Below are 27,439 nucleotides of genomic sequence, written 5' to 3' on the forward strand. Positions count from 1 at the left end.
CTTTATGCATATATGCGCTTAGGAAAACAATCTTTCATACTTCATATGGACAATAAACCTTCGACTGTTCTAGATTTAGATCAGATCCACCAAAGAGGATATCTCTGCCTTATCAAATACTTAGATATTACAGATGATTGTATGACGTTACAAGGCGGGCTTTTACCCCGCATGCCATTACAAAGCGGGGATTACAACGAAAGTCGTTACAATGACTTTCGCTGGAGGGCGCTGGATAGTGGAATAGTTTAATTTTCTTTTCCATCCCCAGCCCACATTGACAGTATGGAAGGTGTTGCATAGAAAATTAAACTATTCCCTATCCAACAGCGCCCTCCAGCGAAAGTCGTTGTAACGACTTTCGTTGTAAGCCCTGCGTTGTAATGGCATGGCGGGGTAATCCCCGCGTTGTCATGGCTGTTCTCCATTACATATACATCTTTATTTATATTGATTTATGAGTAGGTGCCAACACTCTATTCTTTCATCATTCTGGATTTCTGATTCCTTCACTATTTAAGTCTGTTATGCACGATAAGTTAACTCTACACTGACTATTGCTTCCGTTTTTACCTATACTTTTTGATAACAAAATCACTTTTCCTTTCTATCTTGATATACATTATTTAACAATAATGAATATTGAACAGAATACACAGTAATCATAATTTCTCTGCAATATCTAATCAGGGGTCAACCATTTCAAACTCCTACAGTCCTTAAGATGGCCGAATAGACGACAGCCCATTGACCGAAATGTCGACAACAACACTTATTTTCAGTACAGTGTTACTATAGGCAATACTCATCTTTATTATTTTGTTGGTCTGACTTATTTCTATTTGAAAAAAGTGTACACAATTGTTACTGAGAAGTACAAAAATAACTGTTTATTTATGCAACTTCTTGTTACATTGTGTGTTTAATGATTGAGTACCCCCTAGCATAATTTTTATAATACAATAAAATTCATTTTTTCCATATACACCCGTGTTTCGATATATATTTTTGTGATATACTTCTTTGATATATGCTTATGTTTTCATATTTTATTAGAAAATTAAACTATATATGAGTTGTCAATGCATTAATATTTTGAACCTTTCAAAATTAAATTATTTGCAAGCAATGTATAAGAGTTTGTAGTAAAAAGCAAGAATCAGTCCAAATTAACTCAATATATCAATACCTTGTGGGCACATCTATCTGTCCATATTACATTGCCCAAGTCGTCAAGGGTTGATTGGGTTTCCCATTATATTTAAAATTCTTTGTCATTCAGGCCATCAGTGTGGACTCTAAAATGTTATTATATTCAGCTCAAGTCCACTTACCTTTATGCTCCTTCAGCTTCTCTGGACCCATAAACTTCACCCCCTCACATCTAGAAAGACACACAAATAATTTTGGTGTTACATAACATACAGAGGTTATAGGGTCTGAAAAGCAATCGCACATACATCCTGTTATTGGAAATAAAATATTGTAATCAAAAGAGCACTTGGCATGTCGTACCACACACGCACACGCATACACACACAAGAGCAGCTTTAAGGATATCAAATATGTTACAGACTATCCCTTCTGCTGTGAATGCTCTCTGTTCAGAAACTTGTAGGTATTCATGCATGAAAGTACGAGCTGTAAGATCTCAGAGGAAACAGTGAGAAACTCAACTTTCAACACATATAGCCTCTATCTCTCTCCCCCTCTCTCAAACTCCCTTTATGTCTATTTATTTGATTACCTGTGTCACTTTCTCTTCCTCTCTCACATTACTTTGTGTTTCTCCCTCTCACAGGCTCCCTGCTTGTCTCCCCTTATCTCCCTTTCTTTCAGAAAGCTCCAGGAATCTCAAATGTAACTCAGAACATTCCTTATTACTACAAACAAAAATACTCACATGCACTAACTATGTGATACAAAGTCTCTACTTTGATTTACTCTCTCTCCTTCCCCCACTCTCTTTCTTTCTGTGATTCTAACAGCACGAATATCATTGTGAACAATTGCTACACCCACATTTCCTTTTCATCTATATCTCAGCCCCTGCATCTCTCAGTCTCTCTTTGCAACTAAATAAAACTTGTCACTAAGTACACACTCACACATACCTCTCACTCACTCTCTCTTGCTAACACTCCTGTTTTGTTTGTCTCTTTCTCTCACAGTTCTTGGGATATTGAAGGCAGATGTAAACAATCACACACACAATCACTCTCACTCACTCACTCACTCACTCACTCAAACTAATCCCTTATTGTGTATTCGAGACGTTTCTAGTGATCTCTGAGCTAGCTGGCACACACAATTAAGTCTAGTATATTCGATAGTGACCTAGTAGACCTCAGTCCTAGATTTTACGTAGGACTGAGCAACGTTTCTGATAACCGCATAAACATGACAACTTTGTTTCCCAAGAATAAGAAATGTATCTCTAGAGTCGCGGAAACAATAGATAGTTATTTCACTCAGTCAATCGTGCATGCTTCGTTTCACCAGGGGTGCAGAGAAATAAAAAGGTATTAATTGAACAGTCTTCTTTCTCATGCAGAGGAAATGAACTGCTACAATTGTAATACTGGTTGCAAAGTACAATGCGTACAGTACGAAGTGTATTATGAAAAAATACTGTAAAAGCATGATATGGTTTCTAAGCCATAAAATATATAGAATACATACAATGATAAATAAAGACTAAAAGTACTCAACTGTTGATTCTAAAATACGCTTACCCTGGTGTGCCTAACCTAGGTCAAGTACAAGGGAAGAAGTAATTGAGGTGTAGCTTAGTTTCAGTATTCTTCGCCAAGAATCTAATCCAAAAATTCTCTAAGGGTCTAATCTTAGAATGAAGGAGGTCTGGTATCTCTCTCTCAGGACTCAATTTCCCAACAACCTGCAAGGGTAGGTTAGAAACACTGGAGCTGGATTTCTCGGCCAGAGAAAAGACAGCGTCTTTCCTAGTGCGTCTGCTGGAGGGTCGGTTTTCTTCGGCACTTGCTTCGGCGAGCTGTGTCGTGTAGGTAGATAGTCGAACTGCTCCAAACCACTGTGTGTTTGCCTGGGCAAGTGTGGGCATATTTATACCTTGAAGGTGCCTAGTTTGACGTAAGGTTGGACATAATAACGTCATCAAAGACTCACTTCTTTGAAAACTCCATGAGTTCTTGGATAAATCAATATTCAAGCAAGGGGAAGTCCCTGACTGCTGAAGGCGGGTTTTTCCAAGAAATCCTTGTGTATTTTCGGAACTAGCGGAAGTAGCCATGCCGTATTTGAACTGCATAGGCTACGTTTAAATATGGTTATGATTTCTATGCCTATATAAGGATACGGTGATTTATACCTATATATGAGCATGAATCGGGAAAATTACACTAGGGTCCTAAATTCATATATAACACCCACTCCACTTTATTATGTTAAACGTTACTTAACTATAAGTACTAAAACATATCTAAAGCATGTGGTTACAATCCCACCCAAAATACACAAAATGCACTTGAAGAAGGTTTGTACTCGAAACAATGAGCAGTTGACTGTACGCATTTAAGAATAGTGTTCTCATACGAAGTATAAAGCATGAAAGCATTAATACTAACTAAATCAATAATGAAATGTACATTTATGAAACGGCTCTTAATAACAGAAAAAAGTCAAGACCATCCCATAGCAGAAATAATATACTGTTTTGGTTATGAGGACAAGGTCAAATAGGCCCATAGGAATCAATGGCAATTACCGAATCGGTAAATACCGATTCGGTAATTACCCAATTCTACAGATTCTGTAAATTAATCGGTAAAAATACCTACATAGCATTTACCGATTTGTAAATACCGAATCGGTAAAATTCGGTATTTACGAATCGGTAAATGCCATTTACCTACATCTGGCCCATAATCAGTTGTGTCCCATGCTATACCACCAGGTATAGGAACGGCTGTGATGTTCACTGATGACAAGTCTCTTCGTTCACGATGAGATGATTTGTGAGGTTTCAGGAGCAAGTTGATGTCTTTACTTGCTGTGTCCATTGTACTGTATTTTCCATCTATCATCCGTCCAAAACTTAAAACAAGAATGAGCCAAAGTAGGAGAAAAAGCACACCTAATACAATCCACAATTCAATCCATGGTGAAACCAGATATGTATTTTCAAGTTGATAAAAGAGTTCTGTTAGTTTTTCATTGAAAGTTTTATTTTCTGGCATAGTTTAAGGTTCACTGGGATCCTCAGAAAATCTATCAAAGTTGATGAAATAGCCAGAGGCAGTTCTGTCAATTGTTGGGATTGCATCTGGATTTTTCGGAATCACTGGAGCTGTTTCTTCCTTTGTCATATTAGTATAGTCAGAGGATATATCATTGTAGACAGGTGTTTCTTGACGTACTGTTGATTGGGTTTCAAGAGGTACAAGTTCCATGGCTTTGTTGCATAGTCCTTCTTTTCTTACTGCAGGTTTATCAAAGGTGATAAGTCTTTCAGTTTGAACCTCTTGAATTGTAGCAAGATGTGGTCATTTGCTACAACTTGGGAGTCCACTGGGCCTACTACTTATTATCGGCCACATAATGTGGTTTGACCAGGTTGATGGACACGATTTTGTTCTCCCTTTTTCCAGCAAGTGACGGTAGTAACACTGAACTTGTTCAGTGGATTGCTAAGACAGGTACTGGTTTTCTATAGGAAGGCCCCAAGTCCTTCTTCATCGCAATCTTTTCCATGACTAGATCCCCAATCTTTGGAATCCAGACAGGTCATGCTGGGACAGGTGGTTTTTCTTCAGTGGTCGTTGGCTTCTGTATTGTGTTACTCAGACTTCCTCTTGTTTCATTTAAGTCCTGCAAAACAGCCAAACGGTCTTTGATATCAAAGGGTTTCTGTTCCACCACTGAAGTTTGACAATCAAGATTCTGGATGAGCATTCCAGTACCAAATAGTAGTTCATATGGAGTGACTCCACCCAGAGGATTTCTTGGCAGATTATTAAGACTACGATGGACATTTATTAGATGTCTGACCCACCCGTCACCCGAGCCTAATACCCTAGCTGTTATAGATTGCTTTATGTCACTGTTTTTTCTTTCCACTACCGCATTTCCCTCAGGATGGAATGGACTTGAGTACCGCAATGTAACGCCCAAGCTAGCCATGGCCTCTTAATAAGCTCGAGAGCTAAACACAGGACCCTGGTCAGAATGTAGAGTGCCGATTGCGTATGTGCCGATAAAGACTCGCAAAACTTTTATAACAGTTTGGGCATCAGCCGAGCGCTGAGGCCACATCCAAATGAATCTTGTCCTAATAGTTGTGGGACCGCATCCATCTATGGTGATGTCTGCGTATAAAAGTCTAATGCTGTCTAACAGTGGTGTCTGTACTGGGCTGGCTACTCTGTAGTCAGGTACCTGGTGGCTTTCAAAGCTATGATCTCTATAACAGGTATCACAGTTAATTCCGAATTTGTAAACTCCGACGCTCATTCCTGGCCACCAGTACATCTCTTCTAATTCTATTAGAGATTTTAAGATCCCTTAATGTGTCAGACCCTCTCCCATATGTGCTTTGTGCTTTGTAAACCAAAGCACCTCTCTGGTTCCTGTTTGGAATTACTCTATCCCCCACTCCAGGGATTCGAGCAAAGGGAACAGAGTTTGCATTAATTATGTATGTATACCCGGGCGGATAATTTAGAGGTAACGCTGCATAGCTGCCATTCATTGAGGAATTTACTTCTAGCATTGTTTCACCATCTATTTTTGTTTTTGAACGAGTGATTGCAGCTACGGAAGCCGTTTACACAGCTGCCATTGCGGTCTCATCAGCCAATGAATTCCTTGCAACGTGAACGCCATCACACTGATGACTCAGTGTATGAATCACGTGAGTCTTTTGTAGTTCTTTTTGCAAAAGAACTACTTGTTCCCAAAGCAATTTATGCTTAATTGTGCCACCTTTTGCATCTTTGAAACCATTTTGAACACAGTTCGGCACATATTCATTGTAAGACTGGATGCAGTAATACGAATCGCACACTATGAGTGTGGGGAATTCACGATCAGTATTTTCAAGCACCATCTTAAAAGCCTGTAGTTCAGCTCGCTGAGCAGTACAGTCCCCGAGTGATTGAGTTTTAGTGACCAAAGGTCTAAACTTACCTTCGCACCAGCGAACTTTAACAATCGCCCGCACAGCACTATAGGCTTGTTTACCCCCAATTGCAGGCTGTGCTGATCTGACTGTATAGATTATACATCCGTTCCAGAGGCAGAATCTCAATAGGCAGAGGACATTCGTGTTCATATTGTAGAAATTCTTGTGTTTTCAAGTAGGGGTCAAAAAAGTATTCAACGTCTGTTGCAGCAAGAGAATTACCCATTGCATCCATCTCGGATATAAAGTCCTAGCATTTGGGATGCTCGCTTTTGTTACTGACTCTAAGGCTGGTACAGGTGTAACAATCATTATGCGTTTACCCTGTGCGAGAGCTCTCTCTTTTGCTACTGCAGTTTGAACCGCTGTCAGATTTTTTCTGAACAAGTGTGTACAAGTGTGATTTGTAAGCTAATGGTACCTTTACACCTTCATTAAAGGTTAGGTATGTGAATCTGCATCTCCCTGGGATGATTCGTATCACAAGATTGTGCACGTTGTCGCGTGTCTGCAATTGTGTTTTTGTTAACATGTCTGTTTGCAATGAACGCAAAATTTCTGTGTGTTTTTGAGTCCAATTAGTTGATTTGAAATCAGGTTTTATTAGTTCGTAGAGAGGTCTAACCTGCGTAAATTAGAACATAAGTTCTTCCAAAATTCAGGAAACCTAGAATTGACTACGTTTTTCAGCATTTTTGGAGGTTGGAGCAGCTCACATTTCTCTAGAAAATTGGCTGCCAGGCTTTTGCCTTCACTTGATAATTCATAGCCTAAAAATAGGATGTTGAGGTGGGCAATTCGTGATTTCTTAAAATTTAATTTGTACCCCTCAGAAGCGAACCCAAGTATTATGGTGTTCAGTCTTTCCAAGTGCACGCCCAAATCATCGTCTGTAGGATAGATGTCATGGACATAAGATAATGCCTCATCATTATACGTTTGTAGTAACTCTGTTACTCTGGCCGAAAATAACCCTGGACTATTCTTGAATCCTTGGGGGATGGCAAAATTGACGCTGTGTTCCCATTATTGAGAATGCGTTCAAGTACCTACTTTCTGGTGCAATGTTTTGACAGCAGAAACCGTTAGAAATATCTACTTTGGTTTTATATTTTTTCCGCACAATGTTATTCATCAGTGCTGCACTGTGGGATTTTGTACTGCAAAAGTTTTGCAACAAGAGTTTAAGTGTCTGTAGTCCAAATCTAGATGATATGCATTGTCTGGCTTGGAGACAGGAAACAAAGGAGTGCTCATCGATGAGGTGCATGTTTCAATCACCCCTTGGTATTCGAGTTGATCGAAGATCTCCCTGACTTGTTTTTTAGCTTCTTGCATAACTGGATACTACCTTGTGCAGTAGGTTGATTTTTTAACTGGATTTTATTGTGAGGAGAGTCCTCATCCTATCCTACGTGATTTTTGTATAATGCTGAAGCCTGGACTATAGCTCATTTACTGGCATAGGTGTATTTTTCATGAATTGGAATGTGATTAGAGAAGGCTGGCATAATTATATATTCGCCATGTGGGCACTCCCTTACAAATTCAGGTGGCCAGTCTTGTTCAGCTAGAAGAATGTCATAACCCTTAGATAGACTCTACCAAAAGACTGCTTTTATTTTCCTAGTTCTGTCCCCCTCCATCCGGAGTGTTACCTCATATAACGTATGTGGTACACTAACCCTGGTGTCAGCAGTTTCAATCTGAATGCATTCATTCAAGTCCACTGTCTCCAGATGATCCTTCAGGATCTTGCGAGCTATGGTGACTTCTGCTGCGCTGTCTAGCATTGTCTGGGCCCACTCCCCGTTCTTGAGTTGTGTCCTCAAGATCCTCGGCATGTCTGATCTTTAGACTTGCTACCTTCTTCTTGGTGAATTGAGTTTTCTTATTTTTTGGAACGTGCTGTTCACCTTTGGACTGCACACGTTCTTCTTTTTGTTCTGATCGTCCTCTTCTTTCGGATTTCTGCGAGGAAGTCTGAAAGGTATGAGAGGAACATGTATCAGTATCTTGATATCTATCAGGTTTTCTCAAATTATCCCTGTTTCTAAGGTTATACCTCTTTTCAGAGGGCTTCTGTTGAGGAGACCTTCCTCTGGACTGAGAATGCTTCTCTTTAGAAAGTGTCTGTTTAGTGTTTTCCCACTTCTTTTTAGGAGCAGTGAGATTGTTTTTAATAAAAACTTTTTCAGGATTTTCAGTTAGTTGGGGTTTTACTGGTTTCCCACCCAAACTATCTCTACCTAGTTCTTCATAGGACTTTTCAATTATGCTCGCAAGTTCATATGGTTGCTCTGTTAAGTCAGTTTCTTTCCATTTTTGGCGGATTGCCACAGATGCTGCTTCACCTTTGATGTTAAGTATGTTTAGTATACCAAGATTTAAGGCTGGTTCTGGACCGTATTCATTTTGAATCTGTCTCAGAACGTCTGGTATTATCGCCATAGACGGAACAGCATGGGGCCGATTCTGATCCGGTAAAAAGCGCTCTGAATAGCGGTTCGGAGCGTTTTTCCCATACGAATCGTACCCTGCAACGTCCCCCGTACGTATGACGAAGTACGATTCGTACCAGGAGCTGGACTCCGTACGAATCGTACAGAGACCGTACAAATCAAATCCCTGTACGAGTCTCACTCGGAACCTGCTGTACGCGACTTCTGTATGGTTCGTGGCTGGTTTATACGACCCGGCAAGTACGATTCGTGTCGGGTATGCACCGCACGACCCTTTTTCTACGGGAGCTGAAAACAGTCGTAAAAGCAGAGTTTGCCCATAAACAGGTACGGTTCGGCCCCCCTGTGTACGGCGCGTAACGCCCATGATCGCAGGGGTACAGCGCACGTACCCCTGTGATCATGGAGAGTACGCGCCGTATACCCAGCGAACATGGGGTACGCACCGTACCCGATGCACGCAGGGTGTACGGCGCGTACCCCATGTACACTGGGTGTATGGCGCAGACCCCCATGATCGCAGGGGTACGCGCCGTACCCCTACGATTATGGGGGGTACCCGCCATACGGTGTGTATGTGTGCTTTTCCATACGAATCGCCCTTACCTGACGTGGACCGTACGACTCGCGTCCTGATACCCCGGTCTGGATCGTACTCGACGGGTCGTACGGTGTGTGTACGCGTCGTACGGAGACGGCTCCGGATGGGAATCGTACGGATGGTAATTTTACCGGATCGGAATCGGGCCTCATGTGTTTTTGTGTAGATTGAAGCAAAGACTGTACGCCAAGTGTCGCAATCCTCTACGTGTGATGCAATCAGCATTGGTAAACAGATCATCAGAATCCAGTGTCTCTTATGAGGTGTACTATCAGGAAATACTGCCTCTATTTGAGTAATTTTTGGAGCTAACCAGAACGGAATTTGTTCCCTTTTTGCGGGCAATTTAACAATGGCTGATTGTATAGTCTGTGGTGTAATTATGTTTGTGTTCCCCTGGTGAGGGGTGTGTTGCGGAATTCTTACAGTAGGTTGGACCGTTAAAGTCTGCATTACATGTTGAACCAACTGTCTATGTATTTTAATTAGCTGTTTTAGCTGAGCTAACAGTTCTGGCCTGTCATTCTTCCAATGTCAGGATGTGGTTTACAGCTGGCTAGTACCGGCCATGTTGCTCCTGGCCTCCCTAGTGGACCAAGCCTGGTAATGTGATTTTGATGTTATAGGGCGCCTTTAAACCAGAGCTGATGCTCTTGGTAAGTTAGTGGAATTTCAACATCCTCGAAAGGAATGTGTTCCACTGGAGGTTCCTCTTCTTTGTAGTAGTGGAACTCGTGTGTTACTGCATTTGCTGCAGGAAACAGAATCCATGAATAGAATACCTCTGTCTGCCGATATTCATGTGCCTCTATAACAAATGTTACTTTACCACCTCTCGATGATACTCCATTTTCTATAAGTTTTTTTAGTAATTGTTTTCCTTATATTTATTGGGATGAGTATAGCGTCCGGGTCATTTTGTTGAAGACTTGTGTCGTCTAAACCTTCCTGAGCTGCTAGTGCAGCTCTTTCCCTTTCGTCTTCATTCTCTGACATTTTGTTGACCAAATGTTTGCAGAGCAAGTTTCTGGGAAACAAAGATTAGGTGCAAAATATTCTGGAACACTGTATCCTTCAAAGTTGAACAAACCAAAAATGAATACATAGGATTTTTCCTCCTACTCAGTTATGGTGGATATTGTATCCTTTTTACCCACTCCAGACGTCTTTTGGAGTATTTTTCAAGGAAAAAAGGGGTCTGTGTGGAAAGCACGACTGAGTTACTCTAGCATCTAAAGTTAAATTATTGCCTTACCAAACGTTGGGCGCCATGTAGTGTAGTTCCTGTATTGCCAATAGGCTCTGAGCATTGGAATAATATATCCTATGGATTTAACGTATGACTGAGGTCTACTAGGTCTCTATCAAATATACTAGACTTAATTGTGTGTGCCAGCTAGCTCAGAGATCACTATAAAGGTTCTTGAATACACAAGAAGAGATTCGTTTCTGATAACCACATAAACATGACAACTTTGTTTCCCAAGAATAAGAAATATATCTCTAGAGTCGCGGAAACAATAGATATGTATTTCACTCAGACAATCGTGCATGCTTCGATTCACCAGAGGTGCAGAGAAATAGAGAGACGGGCGTTTTCAATAAAAATAAAAATTTCTCTTGCAGAGGAAATGAACTGCTACAATCATAATACTGGTTGCAAAGTACAATGCGTACAGTATGAAGAGTATTATGAAATAATACTGTAAAAGCATGATATGGTTTCTAAGCCATAAAATATATACAATACATACATAAATAAAGACCAAAAGTACTCAACTGGTGCTTCTAAAATACGCCTACCTAACCTAGATCTAGTACAAGGGAAGAAGTAAGTGAGGTGTAACTTAGTTTCAGTATTCTTTGCCAAGAATTTAATCCAAGAATTCTCTAAGGGTCTAATCAGCACCGTACCTTGGTTTAGAATGAAGGAGGTCTGGTATCTCTCTCTCAGGACTCAATTTCCCAACAACCCGCAAGGGTAGGTTGGAAACACTGGAGCTGGATTTCTCAGCAAGAGAAAAGACAGCGTCTTTCCCAGTGTGTCTGCTGGGGGGTCGGCTTCCTTTGGCACTTGCTTCGGTGAGCTGTGTCGTATAGGTAGATAGTCGAATTGCTCCAAACCACTGTGTGTTTGCCTGGGCAAGTGTGGGCATATTTATACCTTGAAGGTGCCTAGTTTGACGTAAGGCTGGACATAATAACGTCATCAAAGACTCCGTTTTTTTGAAAACTCCATGAGTTCTTGGATAAATCAATATTCAAGGAAGGGGAAGTCCCTGACTGCTGAAGGTGGGTTTTTCCAAGAGATCTTTGTGGATTTTCGGAACTAGTGGAAGTAGCCATGCCGTATTTGGACTGCATAGGCTAAGTGTAAATATGGTTATGATTTCTATGCCTATATAAGGATAGGGTGATTTATACCTATGTATGGGCATGAATCGGGAAAATTACACTAGGGTCCTAAATTCATATACAACACTCTTGGACGTCCTGCACATGAAAATCTCAGTAGGGCTGACTATCAGTATTTGAGAGATCCTCCATCCTGCACCTTGTCTGTGTAAGCTGTCAACCTGGAATTACTAAATGACCTGCATCTTCAAATCATTGAAATCCTATACCTTGGGATCCTTAAAATCTAACACTGTGAAATTTCCGGGTGCTGCACCCTTGCATTTCTAAACACCCTGCACTTTCAAATACCAAATATCTTGAAATTCTTCACCTTGGGATCTCTACAGGAATGATCCTGGAAATCTCTGCAGTTATGCACTTTTTCTAATTTCTTTTTTCTTGTATCTTGGAATTTCTGGATCCCTGTATCTCAGAATTTCTGGATCCCTGTATCTTGGAATATCTGGATTTCTGTAAATGGGATCTCTGTATCCCTGTCTCTTGGAATAAATTAAGGCCTTGACATCTCCAAACAGCTATTCATTGGAATAATTGGAATCCTAAATCTTAGAGTCTCTGGGATTCTGCACATTGATTCTCTGGATCCCGGTACCTTTGCATCACTGGAACCCCGCACAATTCACTTACTGATGTTTTGCACCTTGGAATTCATCAAGCCCTGCGCATTGGTGGCTTTGAGGTCCTGCACCTTGGGGGCTTTGAGATCCTGCACTTTTGAGTCCATGAGCTCCAGCAAATTGGAGACTCCTTTTGTTTAAATACTTCTAAATGGCTGCTTCTAACACCTCCCCATGACGGATCCTCTGATTTTCTTCTATTTCTTGTTGTTGTGAACTACTCTAAGGTGCCATTTTGTAATTTATTGGGTATTGGAGAATTACCCCCTCAGTTCGGTCCCAAACTGTTTTCAGATTATTCTAACTCGCATGCACCGGATATTCACTCCAGGGCAGCTCCAAAAGTGAAATGATGCCATTAACAAGCAAATACTCCCCTGTCCAATTCCTGCGTGTATCTATATGCCTCGTCTCCACCTCTCTCATCATTTCTCCCTCTTTCTCAATTCCTTCTTTTTTAACCGCCTTTGTCTCGTCTTCTACCTCATGTCCTCTTTTCATTGACTCTCACTTTCAGAGTTTTTTAGTATATATCTCTCCCTTCCCTGCCTTTGTTGACAGAAGTGAGTGGTCTGGAACATATTCAAAGGTTAAAGGATTGATTTGATGCTGACCTCTGAAGATAGAAGTCATTGACGGCCAAAAAATGTTTCTCCCCACAGAGCAGCTCTGAGGAACAGAGTTGGGGTTATGAGGAAGGAGGAGACCTTTGAGGACTGAAGAGATATTACTAAAGAATAAGTAAAAATAAAAGTAAGGACACATTGAAAAAGTATTTAGATGAGGGCCATTCCTTCATATGCATCTTTTTGACACTGAATGATACCGACATCAGGTCTAAAGTTAGACTACATGTCTAAGTTTACCTTTGTGAATCAAACCCTTAAACGTTAGGCCTAACCTCAGGGCCTTATTCACAAGGAGCATCCGCACTTGTGGTGGAGGCTCCGCAGTTATGGCGGGATATCCACAATGAGAAACTGTATTGCGGAGATCCCTCCACGAGTGCAAAGACCCCGCCAGGACTGCATGGCCTCCGCCAACAGTGTGGAGGCCCTTTGTGAATCAGGCCCTTAGACTTCAGGTCTAAACTTAGACATCAGGTCTAGGTTTACCTTTGTGAATTGGGCCCTGGATGTTGTGAGAATGAGCTGAGGCACCTCAACACTGGCTGAAGCTTTTGAAAGACTGGAGACTAGCTACAAGGTGATGTACATATATTAATTGTATGATGTAGCATTGCTCTGTCAGCAGACTGGGTTTGTGTGAGCTCAAGACTGACATTTCCACACTGCAGCCAGACTTGCTCCTTTCACACTGAGAGGAGGACAATAAACCAGCCTTACCTTTCCAGGGTGCTTCTAACATCCTGCAAAACAGAAGAACAGGCAGAAGGACATCAGTTTCACTAAATGGATTTTAAATTCTGGCAACAGTTTTTGTATAATGTAAGTTGTGAAATTTGAGTTAAGTGGAACACATGCAAGAATCTCACGCAAGGAGACACTAGGGTGCTGATGTCACAGCTCAAAACACACAATTTGTGATATTCTGAATAGGGTCACATGACACAGTACAGCTTGTGAAATCACAAATGGGTCAACAAGGCAGCAGAGCTTCTAAATTCAGAAAGAGGGCAGATGACAGCACAGTTTGTGACATTCTCAATATTTCATTCATTTCAGTCTCTCGTTCCTGACATCAGGCTGCATATCCAGATAAAAACTCCTCCATTACTAGAAATAAATAGTTATATACCAGAAAAAGAACTGGTATTTTTCCAGCATGTCCCAGGCCAAAATGCTTCTAACACTCGTGTATGGAATTCAATGTACGCCTGTAGATAAACAAGGATTTTGGATAAAGCACATGGTAATATCCCTAAGTCTCGACAACGTCAACCCATTTAAATTGCAGCACTAGAACTGTGTATTACTGGTAGTCAGGAAAAAACACTTATGTCTAATATATCATGGAGTTTTCATTTAAAACAGGGGGCTCTAAACACTCTCAGACAATTTGTCAAACTTGAACTGGAGCAGCCTCGACATTACATTATGCAAAAATTGAACCTCGCTCTGAATTGTTTCAGTTTGAAGGACCAATTTGTGACATGAATAGACTTAAGTAATTCAGGTTAGGAAATCTGTAAAATCAGTAGCACCGAAGCTTAGTTACAGCTAGGATAACAAGCACAGAACCTAATTTAACAGGGGAGTAGCTCCCATTGCTGCAGCTGGTGTAGTGCCTATTGATCCCTGATAATTGGTGCATTTTATTACTCAAACAATAGTAAAATGGGCCATTTTCATTGCTTGCACCGCGGCCCAGGGCATAATTTCTACATTACATTACTGGATTAAAAAGCATTAATCCGTTGTCCATATGGCTGTACCAAAGTATGCAGTCTTATTTCACAATGTGACCGTTCTACGAGAAACATCTTTCTTCATCTGCACACACTTGGTTTGTCGTTAAATGTAAATAATGGAAGGTAGGACGGAGCTAGCGGGATTGACCAAAACTACACACACTGCAGTAATTATATTCAGTCTCAACCAGTTTATGATTTTAACCAGTGCTCACTCTATTTATTTAAGTTCTCTTTACATTTTAGCATTAATTAGGAATGTATCAAATGAGTTATTATCATAATATTTTAGCGTAGGGGCTGAACTGAATATATTTATATATTATACTCTGTTTTAAACATGTTTATTGAGATTTTTAACAGTATGAAAGAAACATTAACCACATTTACGATGAGGTCACGCGACACAGCACATTATGATTTTCTGAATCGGGTCATGATGTGACACAATACAGGTTGTGACTTTCTGGATGGGGTCACATATACACAGTCTGTAATATTCTGAGTGGGATCACATGATGCAGTACAATAGGTTAAATGATCCAGTCCAGTCTGCGATATTTCATATGGGGTCATGTGACACAGCACAATCTGTGATATCCTGTATGTCGCATAGCACCATCTGCAACATTTTGAATGGGGCCACATAACACGGCACAGAGTCTGTAATATTTTGAGTGGGTTCACGGGACAGAACAGTCTGTATTATGTGATATTATGTAAAAGGGTGAAATGCCAGAGCAGATAATGTGACATTCTGAGTAGGGTCACCTGACACTCCATTGTTTGACAGTCTGAATGGGATCAGATATTCTGATATTCTAGTCTGGGATATGCTTAAAGAGGTCACCTGATACAGAACAGTCTAAATGAAGTCACATGACCCACCTACCTTTTAAGGTCTCACCTACACATCGCGCATGCGCTGCATAGGAAACAGACCTAATGCCATCGGCACAGCTTTGGGGGCAAAAACGTGCACGCGTTGCATTGCTTGCAATGGCAACTTGTGCAAGTCTGGCGATTTCCTTGCGGGAGCGTGCGGCACCATATGGTGGTGCCATATGATCACACGCTCCCGCAAGGGAATCGTGCAGGCCCCATCCCCTGCTGCCACGTGAGACGCACGCTTGTTAAAATTTGCATCATACCGGCTAATAAAGGTGCTTACTTATAGCCGCTTCTAACCAGACCTGCTTTGTAACACTTTAAAAAGTGCTTCCCACTGTTTTCAGCGCCCGCTCTAAAAATTGGGTCATGGGCCCAATATGCTGCAACAGTTGTAGATCCGAGACGCCTAGTCAACATAAGCCTAACACATTTTGCCTCAGTGGTATCTGCCCTTAAGCACAGTCTCCCTGACAATGTCACGGAAAAGCAAAACACTCTTTAGGCCACGTAAATGTTTAGCTTAGTAACCACCTTTCCCTGCTTTTAAATCGCAAACGGGTCCACACCACGGCAGACCAGACACATGAAGCTATCAGAGTGAAAATGAAAGTCCTTCTGCCTTTCAACAGGCGAAGCATTCTTTTAACGGCTCCAGTAAATCAATTCATGATGCCATGAAATGGAAAACAACACGTCATGGCCTTGTCCTAAATCAAGGGCTCTTTGACCTACTGGACTCATCCGATCAAACTCGTAATCAGTAAAGTCGAAGAGCAATGTGAAATCAGCTGAAAGAAGTGTTTATTCGTTGCACAGGGACTCATTCAGGCTTGAGGTCGCAGTCAGAGTACCTAAGGTCCTTGGATGCACCTGAAAATTCCATCCAGTCTCAAGAGATGATCCTGGGGCACCTTAAAAGAAGCAAAATATTTGTAATAATTCTCCACACCACCAGAATCTCACTGTCCTTATGTCGCCCTAAATGCGTTAAGAAATACATTTTCTCCACGCTCAGATATGACCAATTTAAGGTATGTCTGAAGCAAGAAAAAATGGCATTGTTTACAAAATATGTAGATGAGATGTCCAGCTGTGCACCTACATCTCTAACTGTAATGATCTATCTAGGGTTCTCTAGATTAAGCTTGTTTTTTCATGGATCTAGTCTCAGAAATACATTCACCTTCTTCTGAGCTATCTATATCCCCTTTTTATTAATGGATACATCTTAGGTTAATTATAAGACTAATATGTACTTTTACTCTTACATGTATCCTGGTTTATTACACATATATACCGATTTGAACATTCTATATCCCTTATATACCTATGAGTTCATAGATATATAAATACCCCGGTCTACACATGAATTGGTATATTCAATCGTAACTTTATCTACCCATCAAATTTTTCCTATCTTCAATAATTCCACCATTGTTTCATTATTGTCACCTTGGACATACTCCATCTTTTTAGGGGATATATCATTTGGTATATATTGAACATTAGGATGTGCGTCGTTGCACAGTTTAGATACACAAAGTATTCCCTTGTTTTCATGCATTTTCATTATCCGGAGAAGCCATCTTGGAATGGTCTTCTTTCCCCCTTACAGAGTGTATATTTGCTTTATGGACCTAATACGATCATTAATAGCCACTTTGAGAACTTATGAGTTGTTTAGACGCACTTTATCTTGTTTTTCAAGACAATGATCTAAATTATCTTTCTCGGCACGCACCTTGTGGACAACATTAGTCCTTGACAATGTACGCGCTGTTTTGCAATATGTAGCGCCATCTTGGTACAGGCTGACTCTACGATATGTGGCCAGTAGTCCGCTATCTTTTTCCACCACTCTTCTCGCCTGAGTAAAAAAAAATGTTGGCGCCATGACCGGGGCTTTAAATACCAGCCCGTAATAGCGGAACTTTATGTTCCCGACTGAAGATACCTGCGAAGCGTGACGTCCCCGTGAATTTGGAGCAGCACCATCTTGCTGTCCGTATCACCGTGTATTCATAACGGTAAGTTTCGACTAGGACATCCTTAGAACTGAGATAACAGCAGACCCACGCCTTCCGCATTTTACGCTCCTCATTTTTCTTTTGTAAATGATTATTCATTTTCAGTTTAGCGCATCTATATATCTGTCACTTTTCTACTTTATATCTCTACAGTTTTATCAGATCCTACACCACTTTGAACTACTCTTATCGACCAAACACGGATTAAAACATACAATCCACACACTTTTGTGAATAGATAAGGTATGTGTCCACGTTATAATATATGAGATACGTGTTGCCTGGAACCATCTTTACATGCTTGGTTCTGGTACTTGGTTATCCCCCTTCTCTTCAGTTAGGGTTATCTATTTGTGTATTTTCTTTTTTTAATTACAGCCACGAATTGGTTGGCCCGCTGTGGATATCTATATATCTCTTCCAAGATTCTATACGCCTCCATCAGAACCCTATAGGTATTTCCCTTTTTAATCTGGTGTCATCCCGTTTTGCAAATATACGGTATAGCTGTAATAAGTGTACTACGTTAGCGTATATACAAGGTTATATGCCAAACAATATCCCCTAATGTCCCCCCTCTTTTTCTCATCATTCCATTATCTTTAGTTACGCTGTGTTTAGAATCGTCCTACAGCCTCGGCCTCATCCTCCCTGGTGCTGTTCATGACTACCGGCTTTGCATATTAAAACGATGTTATTGCTACTCTAGGTATTTTTACCAACATCATATGGCGTTTATATGTATTTCATCTTTACTATATAGTTAGGCGTCATTAGACATAAGAATTATCTTCATAGTTAGACATAAAAAGTTCATGACTAAGTAATCGTCTGCCTTGTTAGATCATCAACCGATATCACCTGGTCTTTAATTAACTGTAGCATAGAGACTTTGTTATCTATAGGAATGGCACTTCCCAATAGGGAGTTATATGAAGAAGTGTACCATACCTCCCCTCACTCTATTATCCCCCCGCTAGATATTACCATCTATACAGAGAGACATGAAAAATACGTCAGACTTTATATCTAGGTGGTGTTTTGTGTTCAAAGTGACTTATCTATATTCATTCTAACTATCACGGCCATTTATCCCCCCCTTTTTTAATTTACTTTTATACTATTATTCTCTATCAGGTATTAGCCTCTATCAAGTGGCTCTGACTACCCGCATGTATGAAGATGTTTTCAGCTTCCATGAATTTTAACAATGTAAGTGTTCATCGATATCAAAGGGGTTTCTTGGTCCCCAGAGAATAAAGACCATGTGTTTCTATCCCCATGTTATGTAGGTTATGTTTATACAACCCAAATCAAAAGGGACCATTGCCTTTACATAGAAATGTCTCTGTATGATTAAGTACTGTACAATGGAGTCCTAAATATTTGTCAATCATATGACAAGAAATGACCAAATTTAATGTCTTTTATTGGTAGACTGTGAAGAATGACACTTTTCTTAGATATAAGATGAAGTTTTGTCTATATGGTGTATATGCTTTTTAGAACATATAGGTGTTGTTTAAGAATGATGTATGTCACCTAAATCAATAAAACCCTATTTTGATGTATATCTTCTTCTTTTTCTATACATTATCTTTTAGAATATCAGCAGAGACTCCTGAAGAAGGTGGTTTTCTGCCGAAACGCGCGTCGAGTTTTTTATGATTAATATTTTCATACCTTGTATGTCATTAACTATTGTGATTGTGTTGTGCTTTGTTACATATATGTATGATTTATAGGATATATATTAATTTGGAATATTTGTATTTGTGTTTTATGAGCTACACTTTATCACATAGCTTGTGTTACTATATGATTTTTATCCATACTAATTAAATATATATATGTATACAGTTTATTTTGTGTCATTTCTTCACACTACTGATTTTGGTATAATTGGTCATTTACTTGGTTGACGTCCTAGGTCTTTTTTTCCCACATAGATGTCCAGCTAGGCTGCCCTGTGTTCCCGTAAATCACCACAGATCACCGTGGAGCGAGGGCTGCTGCTTATGCGGTTACAAGGTCTGATACATTTCACACTTTCAAGTAAATGTGTACATTAGGTCCCCCAAGGATATCTCTTTGAAATACTGCCTGAGATACATCATCAGTATGCAGATGACTCTCAGATCGATGTCTTACTCTGATAGCCTTGGATTACAATAGCGGCCGCCACAAACAACAAGCATTGGCATAGCCAATAGTTCTCGACTTTGGGACCTTATAAGTGTTTAGCCATGCAACAGTTGATGTTGTTGCACCAAGGATATTGTCCTGGATAACCAAACACTTACAAGGTCCCAAAAGCGAGACCTATTGGCTATGCCAATGCTTGCTCTTTATACCGTGTCAGGCTGTCAGTATACAAGTAGTTTCCTCTGTACTGAATCAGTCTGTATGTGTTGTTTGGCTGTCAGAGTAGAAGGATTTGCTGTTAGTTTAGCTTTTCTGTATATTTTCTTGGGTTGTCCCAATACAGGAATATGTGACGTTACAACGTCACATATTACATCATGGTAGGTAACAATGCGGACGTTACATCGTCAGCGTTGTTACCACCATTGGCATTACAACGCAAGTCGTTTCTACAACTAGCACTAAATGGCGCGCTGGACTTAGGTATAGTATAAATTACTATTCCTACTCTAGTTAGCACAACAGCAGGGAATGTGTTGGACTTAAAATCCAATGCATTCCCTGGTGTTGCACGCCATCTAGCGCAAATCGTAGAAACGACTTGCGATGTAATACCATGCATTGTAACAACCCAAACAATTTAACGTCTGTGGTGCTACCAACACGCGTGGCACTGACAGCGTTGTTAACGCTGTCTCCCCAATACAGGAGGTCAGTGTAAATTAACCCTATCTGTTGATCATCCATGCTCTCCACTTACATTCTGTTGCAAGAAGGGGAAGATAGGCCCAATAGACAGGACCCATGTAGGGCCTTCTGTATAATTTAAAAGAGAAAAAACCTGGTATCCTAATTACTCATGCACTACTTTTTAAACAACCATACTACATTCTTTCGGTGATTGGGTTATTTATTCACCCTAATTTTAAACAACTCTTTTCTTTTGGAAGGACTTTATCCTCCATCCTTCATCTAGAACATATAAATGTCATACAAATATTTACATATAACACAATTTACACAATACTTCCAACAATGTACAAGACCAACATTTTTTAAACTAACATATACAATACTTTTACACAAGACTTTATACAACTAAGACCACATGAAAACAAACCAACGTGCCACATACATTCAACACCTCACACACCATACAAATGTAGCACTTCTGTATTGTCTTGTATTTACCAAGCAGTGACTCACCTTGAGGAGGTTTAACGCTGGCTCCTTACATTTCTTCTCTACATCAATTATCAGGGTATTAAGAGAAGTGATCTGATTGGACAGTTTGGAGATATTTGCTTTTTCTACCATGGTAATTTTCTTCTCCATCTCTTCCAGTTTCATGTACAGCATCTGCTCATTATCTCTCAGGAACTGGCGCTGCTTCTCAATCTCAGCCACAATGCTCTGCTTCTCATCTCTCAATGTGTTCTGTCCACATCAAAGAAATGATGGTTAGATTCTGGGAAGCTTTCAATAAGCATCACATCTTTAGTGTGCAGGCTAGGCTGGGGGGGACCCAAGATATTCTGACAGAAACCAAAACTAGGACTGGTGTACTATTTAGGGGTGCAGGCGGCGCTAAGCTAAAGCTAAGCAAGAGAAAGGTGTTTTATTTGCAGCTGTAAACTTTTGCTACCTTCCCTTCTACTGTCTTTGTTCACTGCTTCCACCCACATTGCCCCCCCCGAGATGTGCTCCGTACACCCACCTCCACAGCTCTGTAGTAAGCTAGGCACTGCCCACCCACACAGCCTTACACTGAGCTGTGCTGTAACCCCCAACACAGACCTGGGTAATGCCCAGGTATACACATCACAACCAGTAGTGCCCCAGGAGCTGCGTTTGCAGAGTGGTGGAGAAAGGGGGCGTTGTCTCCAAAGACCTCTTAGCAATCCCGCTGTGTGGGACTTACTGGAGGCAACAGAAGGGGTAGATAACCCCCAAGGACCCTTAAGAGCCAAGTGGACTTATATCCCAACTAGAAGGGTGCCAGGAATTGCACTTCATGGCACACAACTACTTGAGGGAAGACGATTCCTTTACAACTGAGGCCCTCAGGAGGCAAGGGGTCATCATCCCCACACCAGCAGTGGCAAAGAGGCATGTTTACAGAGTGGTGCAGTAGGGGGGCGTGGCCTCCCATCACTTCTCAGCAGTACTGCTGTGTGAGACTTGCAGTAGGTGACAGAAGGTCTTGTTGGTCCCTAATGCCCCTCAGAATTCAAGGGACTTCAACCCCCAACCAGCAGCGTGCTAGGAGTCGCATCTGCAGAGTGGACCCCGGCTCGTCCCCTGGGATGACCTTTGCAATTTTTATCCCTGCGGGAGCCGGTATTGCTTTGAGATCCACGGAGCTCCTAACATGCTGTAATGAAGCAATGTTTCCCTGCTCGCTTGACAGCAGACAGGGAAACAGACATGGCCTGTTTTCAGCTAGTGCATTTTTTCTCCTGCTTGCTGAAAGCAGACTGTTTGTAGCACCATAACAAACTGCAATGGCCCGGGGGTGGGCACCCCGGGACATTGCAGGAGCCGGCCGTGGGCTGTGGCAGTCCCCAGGGCAGCAGGGGAGGCCATATGGCCACCTCCGCATTTCTTTTATAAATAATGTATGTGCCCCAGGGAGGAGGTGGTCCCTGGGGCAGCTTGGTGGGCCAGACAGTCGCAGCATTCGTATACTTTTTAAAAATAAAAATCTCAAAACCTTTATTGAGGAAATCAGGTCTGGCACATTACATTGTGCTATGTAGCAGCTCAAATTGACACAGTGTAGACCAAATCAAGCATTCGGAAACAAGTCGACTGCACCTTGCAAGAAGCATGAATACGTTAAGGCTGAATAGACAGCATCATTTCATAGGGGTCCCTCCCTTCATGGGGCTCACACACTCAGCTATAACATCAGTGGTGAGTTCTGCAGGGCAGGGGGGCCTATAATGAAGGGGGGCAGTTACTGATCAGCAACGGTGGCTGCCAGGGGCACAGGGCCGGTGGGGTGCACGGGAAAGGCAGCGCCACTGGAATGGGTACGGGAGTGGAGGTAAGTCACCAGAGGGCCTCAAATGTCAACAGGTCAGGACTTGGCTGGTAGTAAGTCCCAGAACTTCCATAACAGAGTCTGACACTGAGAGGCGTCCTTCAGCCAGCTCTCAACTCAAGGGAAGGTCTGCGACCCCAACACATGGTCACCCTACGCCAGACCAGGACCAGCAGCATCGCAATCAGGCATCGAGAAGCATCTGGACAGAATTTTACAAAACCAAGAAGGCACAGGTGAGAGTCAGGATGCACCATGGTACAAGTAATGTCAGAAATAATGGAACACACCACCCGTCAGAATTCGGAGAACTTAGGGCATAACCACGCTAAGTGTGCAAAGTCCGCGGCGGGGGCAGCACAACGCATACAAGTGTTCCTTGGAATAAGCCTGAGCTTGTGGAGCTGAGCAGGGGTGCGGTACAGTCTGTGCAAATACTTAAAATTTATCAGACGGAGCTGGTAATTTGGTGACAGCTTCGTCATCTGGTTGCAGCAGTGTAGCCAGTCAGCCTGTTCAATATCCATACCAAGATCAGCGCCCCACACCTCCCGCGCCCGGTCTAAAGAAATGGAGGTGGACGTTAGAGTAAGAGCGTATCATTTGGCAACTAATTTGTGTGGGGACGGGGATGTATAAATGAAGTGGGGGAGTCTTGCATCCCGGTGCTTACGTCGCTAGCGAGCCTGTTGCTCTGCCCCGCCTCCTGCCGCCGCACACCCACGACATCCGGGTGAGGCCGCAGTGTGGAGAGCGGACTTGTGGGGACTTCAACTTCCAGCAGCCTTAGCAGCCGGTAAGTCGCTCTCGGGACTATCGGGCCTGGACGCGTATAAAAATCAGCGCCACCCCCGGCGGAGCGGGGAGTCTCCTGTTGCAGTCGGTGAAAGTCTTGTTGCCCTAATCTGCTGTTTTTCCTGGGATAGTGCTGTGACCCCTACCTGCTGTCTTGCATCCCGGTGCTTACGCCGCCAGCGAGGCTGTTGCTCTACCCCGCCTCCTGCCGCCGCACACCCACGACATCCGGGTGCGGCCGCAGTGTGGAGAGTGGACTTGTGGGGACTTCAACTTCCAGCAGCCTTAGCGGCCGGAAGTCGCTCTCGGGACTATCGCGCCTGGAGGCGTATAAAAGTCTGCAAAACCTACCTCTACGCGGCAGCGTGCGGGCAGCGCCGGGCTAAGCCCGGGCAAAGGGCGGGCCGTCTGTGGCCCTCCGGGGCTGGCCAAGGCTGTGCTGGGCCACCCCCTTTTCATCTTGTCCTCTGCTAATCTCATCTTGGACTCATAAGTAAGAACAATTGTGAACATTTTCGCTTAACATCTTGTTATTACATTATATGTTCCATACCTTAACATGACTACAAAACCTAGTCTGGGTGGGAAGCTGCTAGTGGGGGGCTTATCCACCACCTTTATAGGGACCCTAGATAATTACATCACTAGGGCCGTGTCAGTTGTAGAACGAGAAATAGAGCAGGCTGAATGGCGTATCTCATCAGAATGGCATAACAAACGCTCTTCCTTAGGCGCTATTCAGAAAGCCGAATCTCCATCTATGCCTAATTCTGCCTCTGCCTCTGCTTTAATAACAGATATTGGTATCCCGCCCCAACTCCAAGATCTACCTTCGGCTATTTTGGGGGTTTGTAATTCTACCAACATTACAATTGATGCCCCCACCGATAGCACCTTGGAAGAACAACTTCCAGCTAGAACTGTTAGTGCTGGAATACCTGCGCCACCTCTCCCCATAAAAAGAAAACGGGGACTAAATAAACAAAAAGGTTCGAGAGCAAAAAACCCTAAACCCACATTATCCACCAAAATCCCTAGCATTGATCCACAAAGTAAAATCTAACAAAATTCCTTGCATGCCCTTTTTTCAGACGACCTTTTTAGAAATATAGAGCATCTGTTGAAATCTTTATTGCTCCCTCTCATAGAAAGGGTCAAGCGAATAGCAGATCAACTTGGATCAGTTCAAGCCACTGGTATCTCGAATATGAATTTACTTAGAGAATTATCTATTACAAGGTATACCTTGAACACCTTTGTACCCGCAGAAAAGCCTAAACTTAGCGAGTGCTCGTCTAGGGGCAAGCCTCATTTAATCTCTAAAGATATTCCTGTCACTAGCCAGCATATTAAGCCAGCTTCCCTATTTCTAAGCTAGGAGAAACCCGGGAATCAGAGCAAACTTGTAACAGGGGTCAAGCAAATGATAACCTTGGGGGGAGGCGATTGGTGGTCAAATATCCCAGCGGGAATGTGCAGCATGTAAACCTTCCACCTGAATCAGAATCCTATGTAATAGTATTAACTGGGGTTCCAGAATTAAAGTCAGGACAATTCGAAAATTATCAGACCCTGAAAAATAAGGTCACCCATTGGCTAAGCCTTAATATACCACTACCCACAAGCATTGATGGAAAAATGTTAAATGTCAGGAGGTTACCATGGTTGGGACAAAGACCCAAGGATATACCAGGGGATAGTGTAATTATAAATTTTAAAGACTACAAAGCCACAAATTTAATTTGAGATTGGTATAGTGATAGCTATGAGGGAGGCATATCAACAAGATCATTAGGCTATTTCTACCCAAGAGCCTTGGTTGAAACTCACAAGCCTATGAACCCCAAGAGTATCTTGGGCCCAACTTTTAATATTGCTACCACCAATCGCTTTGTGGCTCTCTCGTCTTTAGAGGGGATAGACTGACTCGCAGACGAGCCAGACACGATCCAAAAGGACTATGTAATCCCAATCAATATAGGTATTGAGAATGTAGCACATAATGTCCAGAGGACTGAGCCTCAGACTAGGTTCACTGCAAGCCATATGGAAATAGAGGAGGTGGCGTTTATTAGTGAAGAGCCTCCAGGGTCCTTGGAGGAAATCTCTAGCACAGTGCAAAATAGTTTATGTATAGTGGACGAGGTATTTGTCCCCCAAGTAATTAACAAGGGAGCCGCTGCAAATTCCACCATAATAAATTTGCTTTCATGGAACATAGCGGGGCTTCCAAAAAAATTGGCCATCCCAGAATGGAACGAATTTATTGATGCATAAAAGATTTGCATGTTCCAAGAAACATGGAGCATGATCCCACTTCATAAAAGTGGGTATGCCACCTATTCCATCCTGGCAACTTCGGTAGGAAGAGGTCGCCCATCTGGTGGCCTTCACATATGGATTAGTGTGGCATTGAATTGCGCTGTCACGGTGCATAACTTACCTTCAGAAGACATACTATACATATCCCTTAAAGGCCCCCACCTCTAGCATATGTGTATATGCTAGAGGTGCCCCAGGTGGTCAAATCTCACCCACAATAGCATTACTTGACGCTGCATTAGCGGCTGTCCCTCCCCTGTCTAATGTAATTGTTGGGGGAGACCTCAATTGCACATACGAACGAACCCCTAGCTGAAGAAGACCTCCTTGGCTCTAGAGCAGAGGATTTGAGGCTATCTATTCCTCCTTTAAATTTGGCACCTATTAAGAAATGAACAGCTAGAGCAATCCAAATAAACGCATTGACACTAGAACATAATTTGCGTGCACTAAATGGGAGGACTATTTCAGACCCCAGTGGGGCAATGACATATAACAGACTTAGCTGCCCGTCACGTATTGGTTATATTTTACTTGATGCCCGTTCATGGGACAGACTACTGAATATGGAGGTTAGGAAAACGCAGGATAGCGACCATAACCCACTCTGTATGAAATTCAGATGGGGCAGTGAGAAAGAAATAAGGAGCGGCCCTTTAATGGTTGCAAAAGAAGTAATTCCCTCCTATTTCAACAGTAAGTTAAAATGGAATAGGGCAATGTGCGAAAAGGAGAAATTGAATAGCATTAAAGAGCTTGTGCAAGCAGAGACTAGAGACATCTTACCCCTTATGCCTTATACACAGACTAATGGCCAAAGTTCAAATTTAATTGATTCCTATAATAACCGAATGGAGAAAATTGGAGCTTTTTTTACTGTTAGGGGAATTAGGGAGCCTACGAAGATGGGAAAAAAATGATGAATGGTACCCCATGGTATACAGCGGAATGTAGGCAAAAGAGAAAGGCCATATCGACCTCCATCAGGAGGAAGGATGCGACAGCAGTGAGGTTAGCTAGAAAAGAGTATAACATTTGTATTAAATTGGCCAAAAGGGACTGGGAGGAAGAGCATTGGCAGCAATTAAAGCAAGCAGCCAATTCGAAGGACTCAACTGTGTTTTGGAACTTGGTAAATAAATTAGATAGAAGGGGAGTGGAGCCCGTACTTAATCACATAATAGAGCACCAGTGGTATGCCCACTTCTTTAAATTGTATTGTGGTGAAGTAGTCATGGGTCAACCACCAGGGGCATCTATTGAGCTTTCTGTAGAGAACCGATCTCATGCAGAACCCTTTGCTGCCAGGGAAGTGCATGATGCTATTATAAAGATATCACCCGGTAAAGCTGCGGGCCCGGATGGGTTACCAGGTGACCTACTTTTGTATGACCCCAAGTTGTGGTCCGACTTCATCGCCCTTCTAATGAATTTGATTCTTCATGGACATCCGGTCCCTGAATCATGGAAGGGCGCCGAAGTAGTGACCATATACAAGAAAGGCGATAGGAAGGACCCTGCCAACTACAGACCAATAAGTCTAATTGATACCATCCAAAAAGTAGTTGGCAGGGTCATTGTCAC

At 42.1% G+C, this 27,439-nt stretch overlaps 1 protein-coding gene across 1 annotated transcript in view; it reads right to left on the reverse strand.

The window, feature by feature from the left end:
• The window catches only part of LOC147661124 (E3 ubiquitin-protein ligase TRIM39-like), a 136,153-nt gene that overhangs the window by 69,160 nt on the left and 39,554 nt on the right, over positions 1–27,439 (reverse strand). The window contains exons 3-5 of the mRNA XM_086951314.1: positions 20,899–21,129; positions 13,605–13,627; positions 1,335–1,384 (exon numbers count right to left, since the gene is read on the reverse strand). Of these exons, the coding sequence (XP_086807440.1) occupies positions 1,335–1,384; positions 13,605–13,627; positions 20,899–21,129 (304 nt within the window). The remainder of the gene's footprint in view (positions 1–1,334; positions 1,385–13,604; positions 13,628–20,898; positions 21,130–27,439) is intronic.

The sequence above is a fragment of the Lissotriton vulgaris genome, unplaced genomic scaffold (genome assembly GCF_964263255.1).
Source record: "Lissotriton vulgaris unplaced genomic scaffold, aLisVul1.2 SCAFFOLD_2734, whole genome shotgun sequence".
Lineage (NCBI taxonomy): Eukaryota > Metazoa > Chordata > Amphibia > Caudata > Salamandridae > Lissotriton > Lissotriton vulgaris.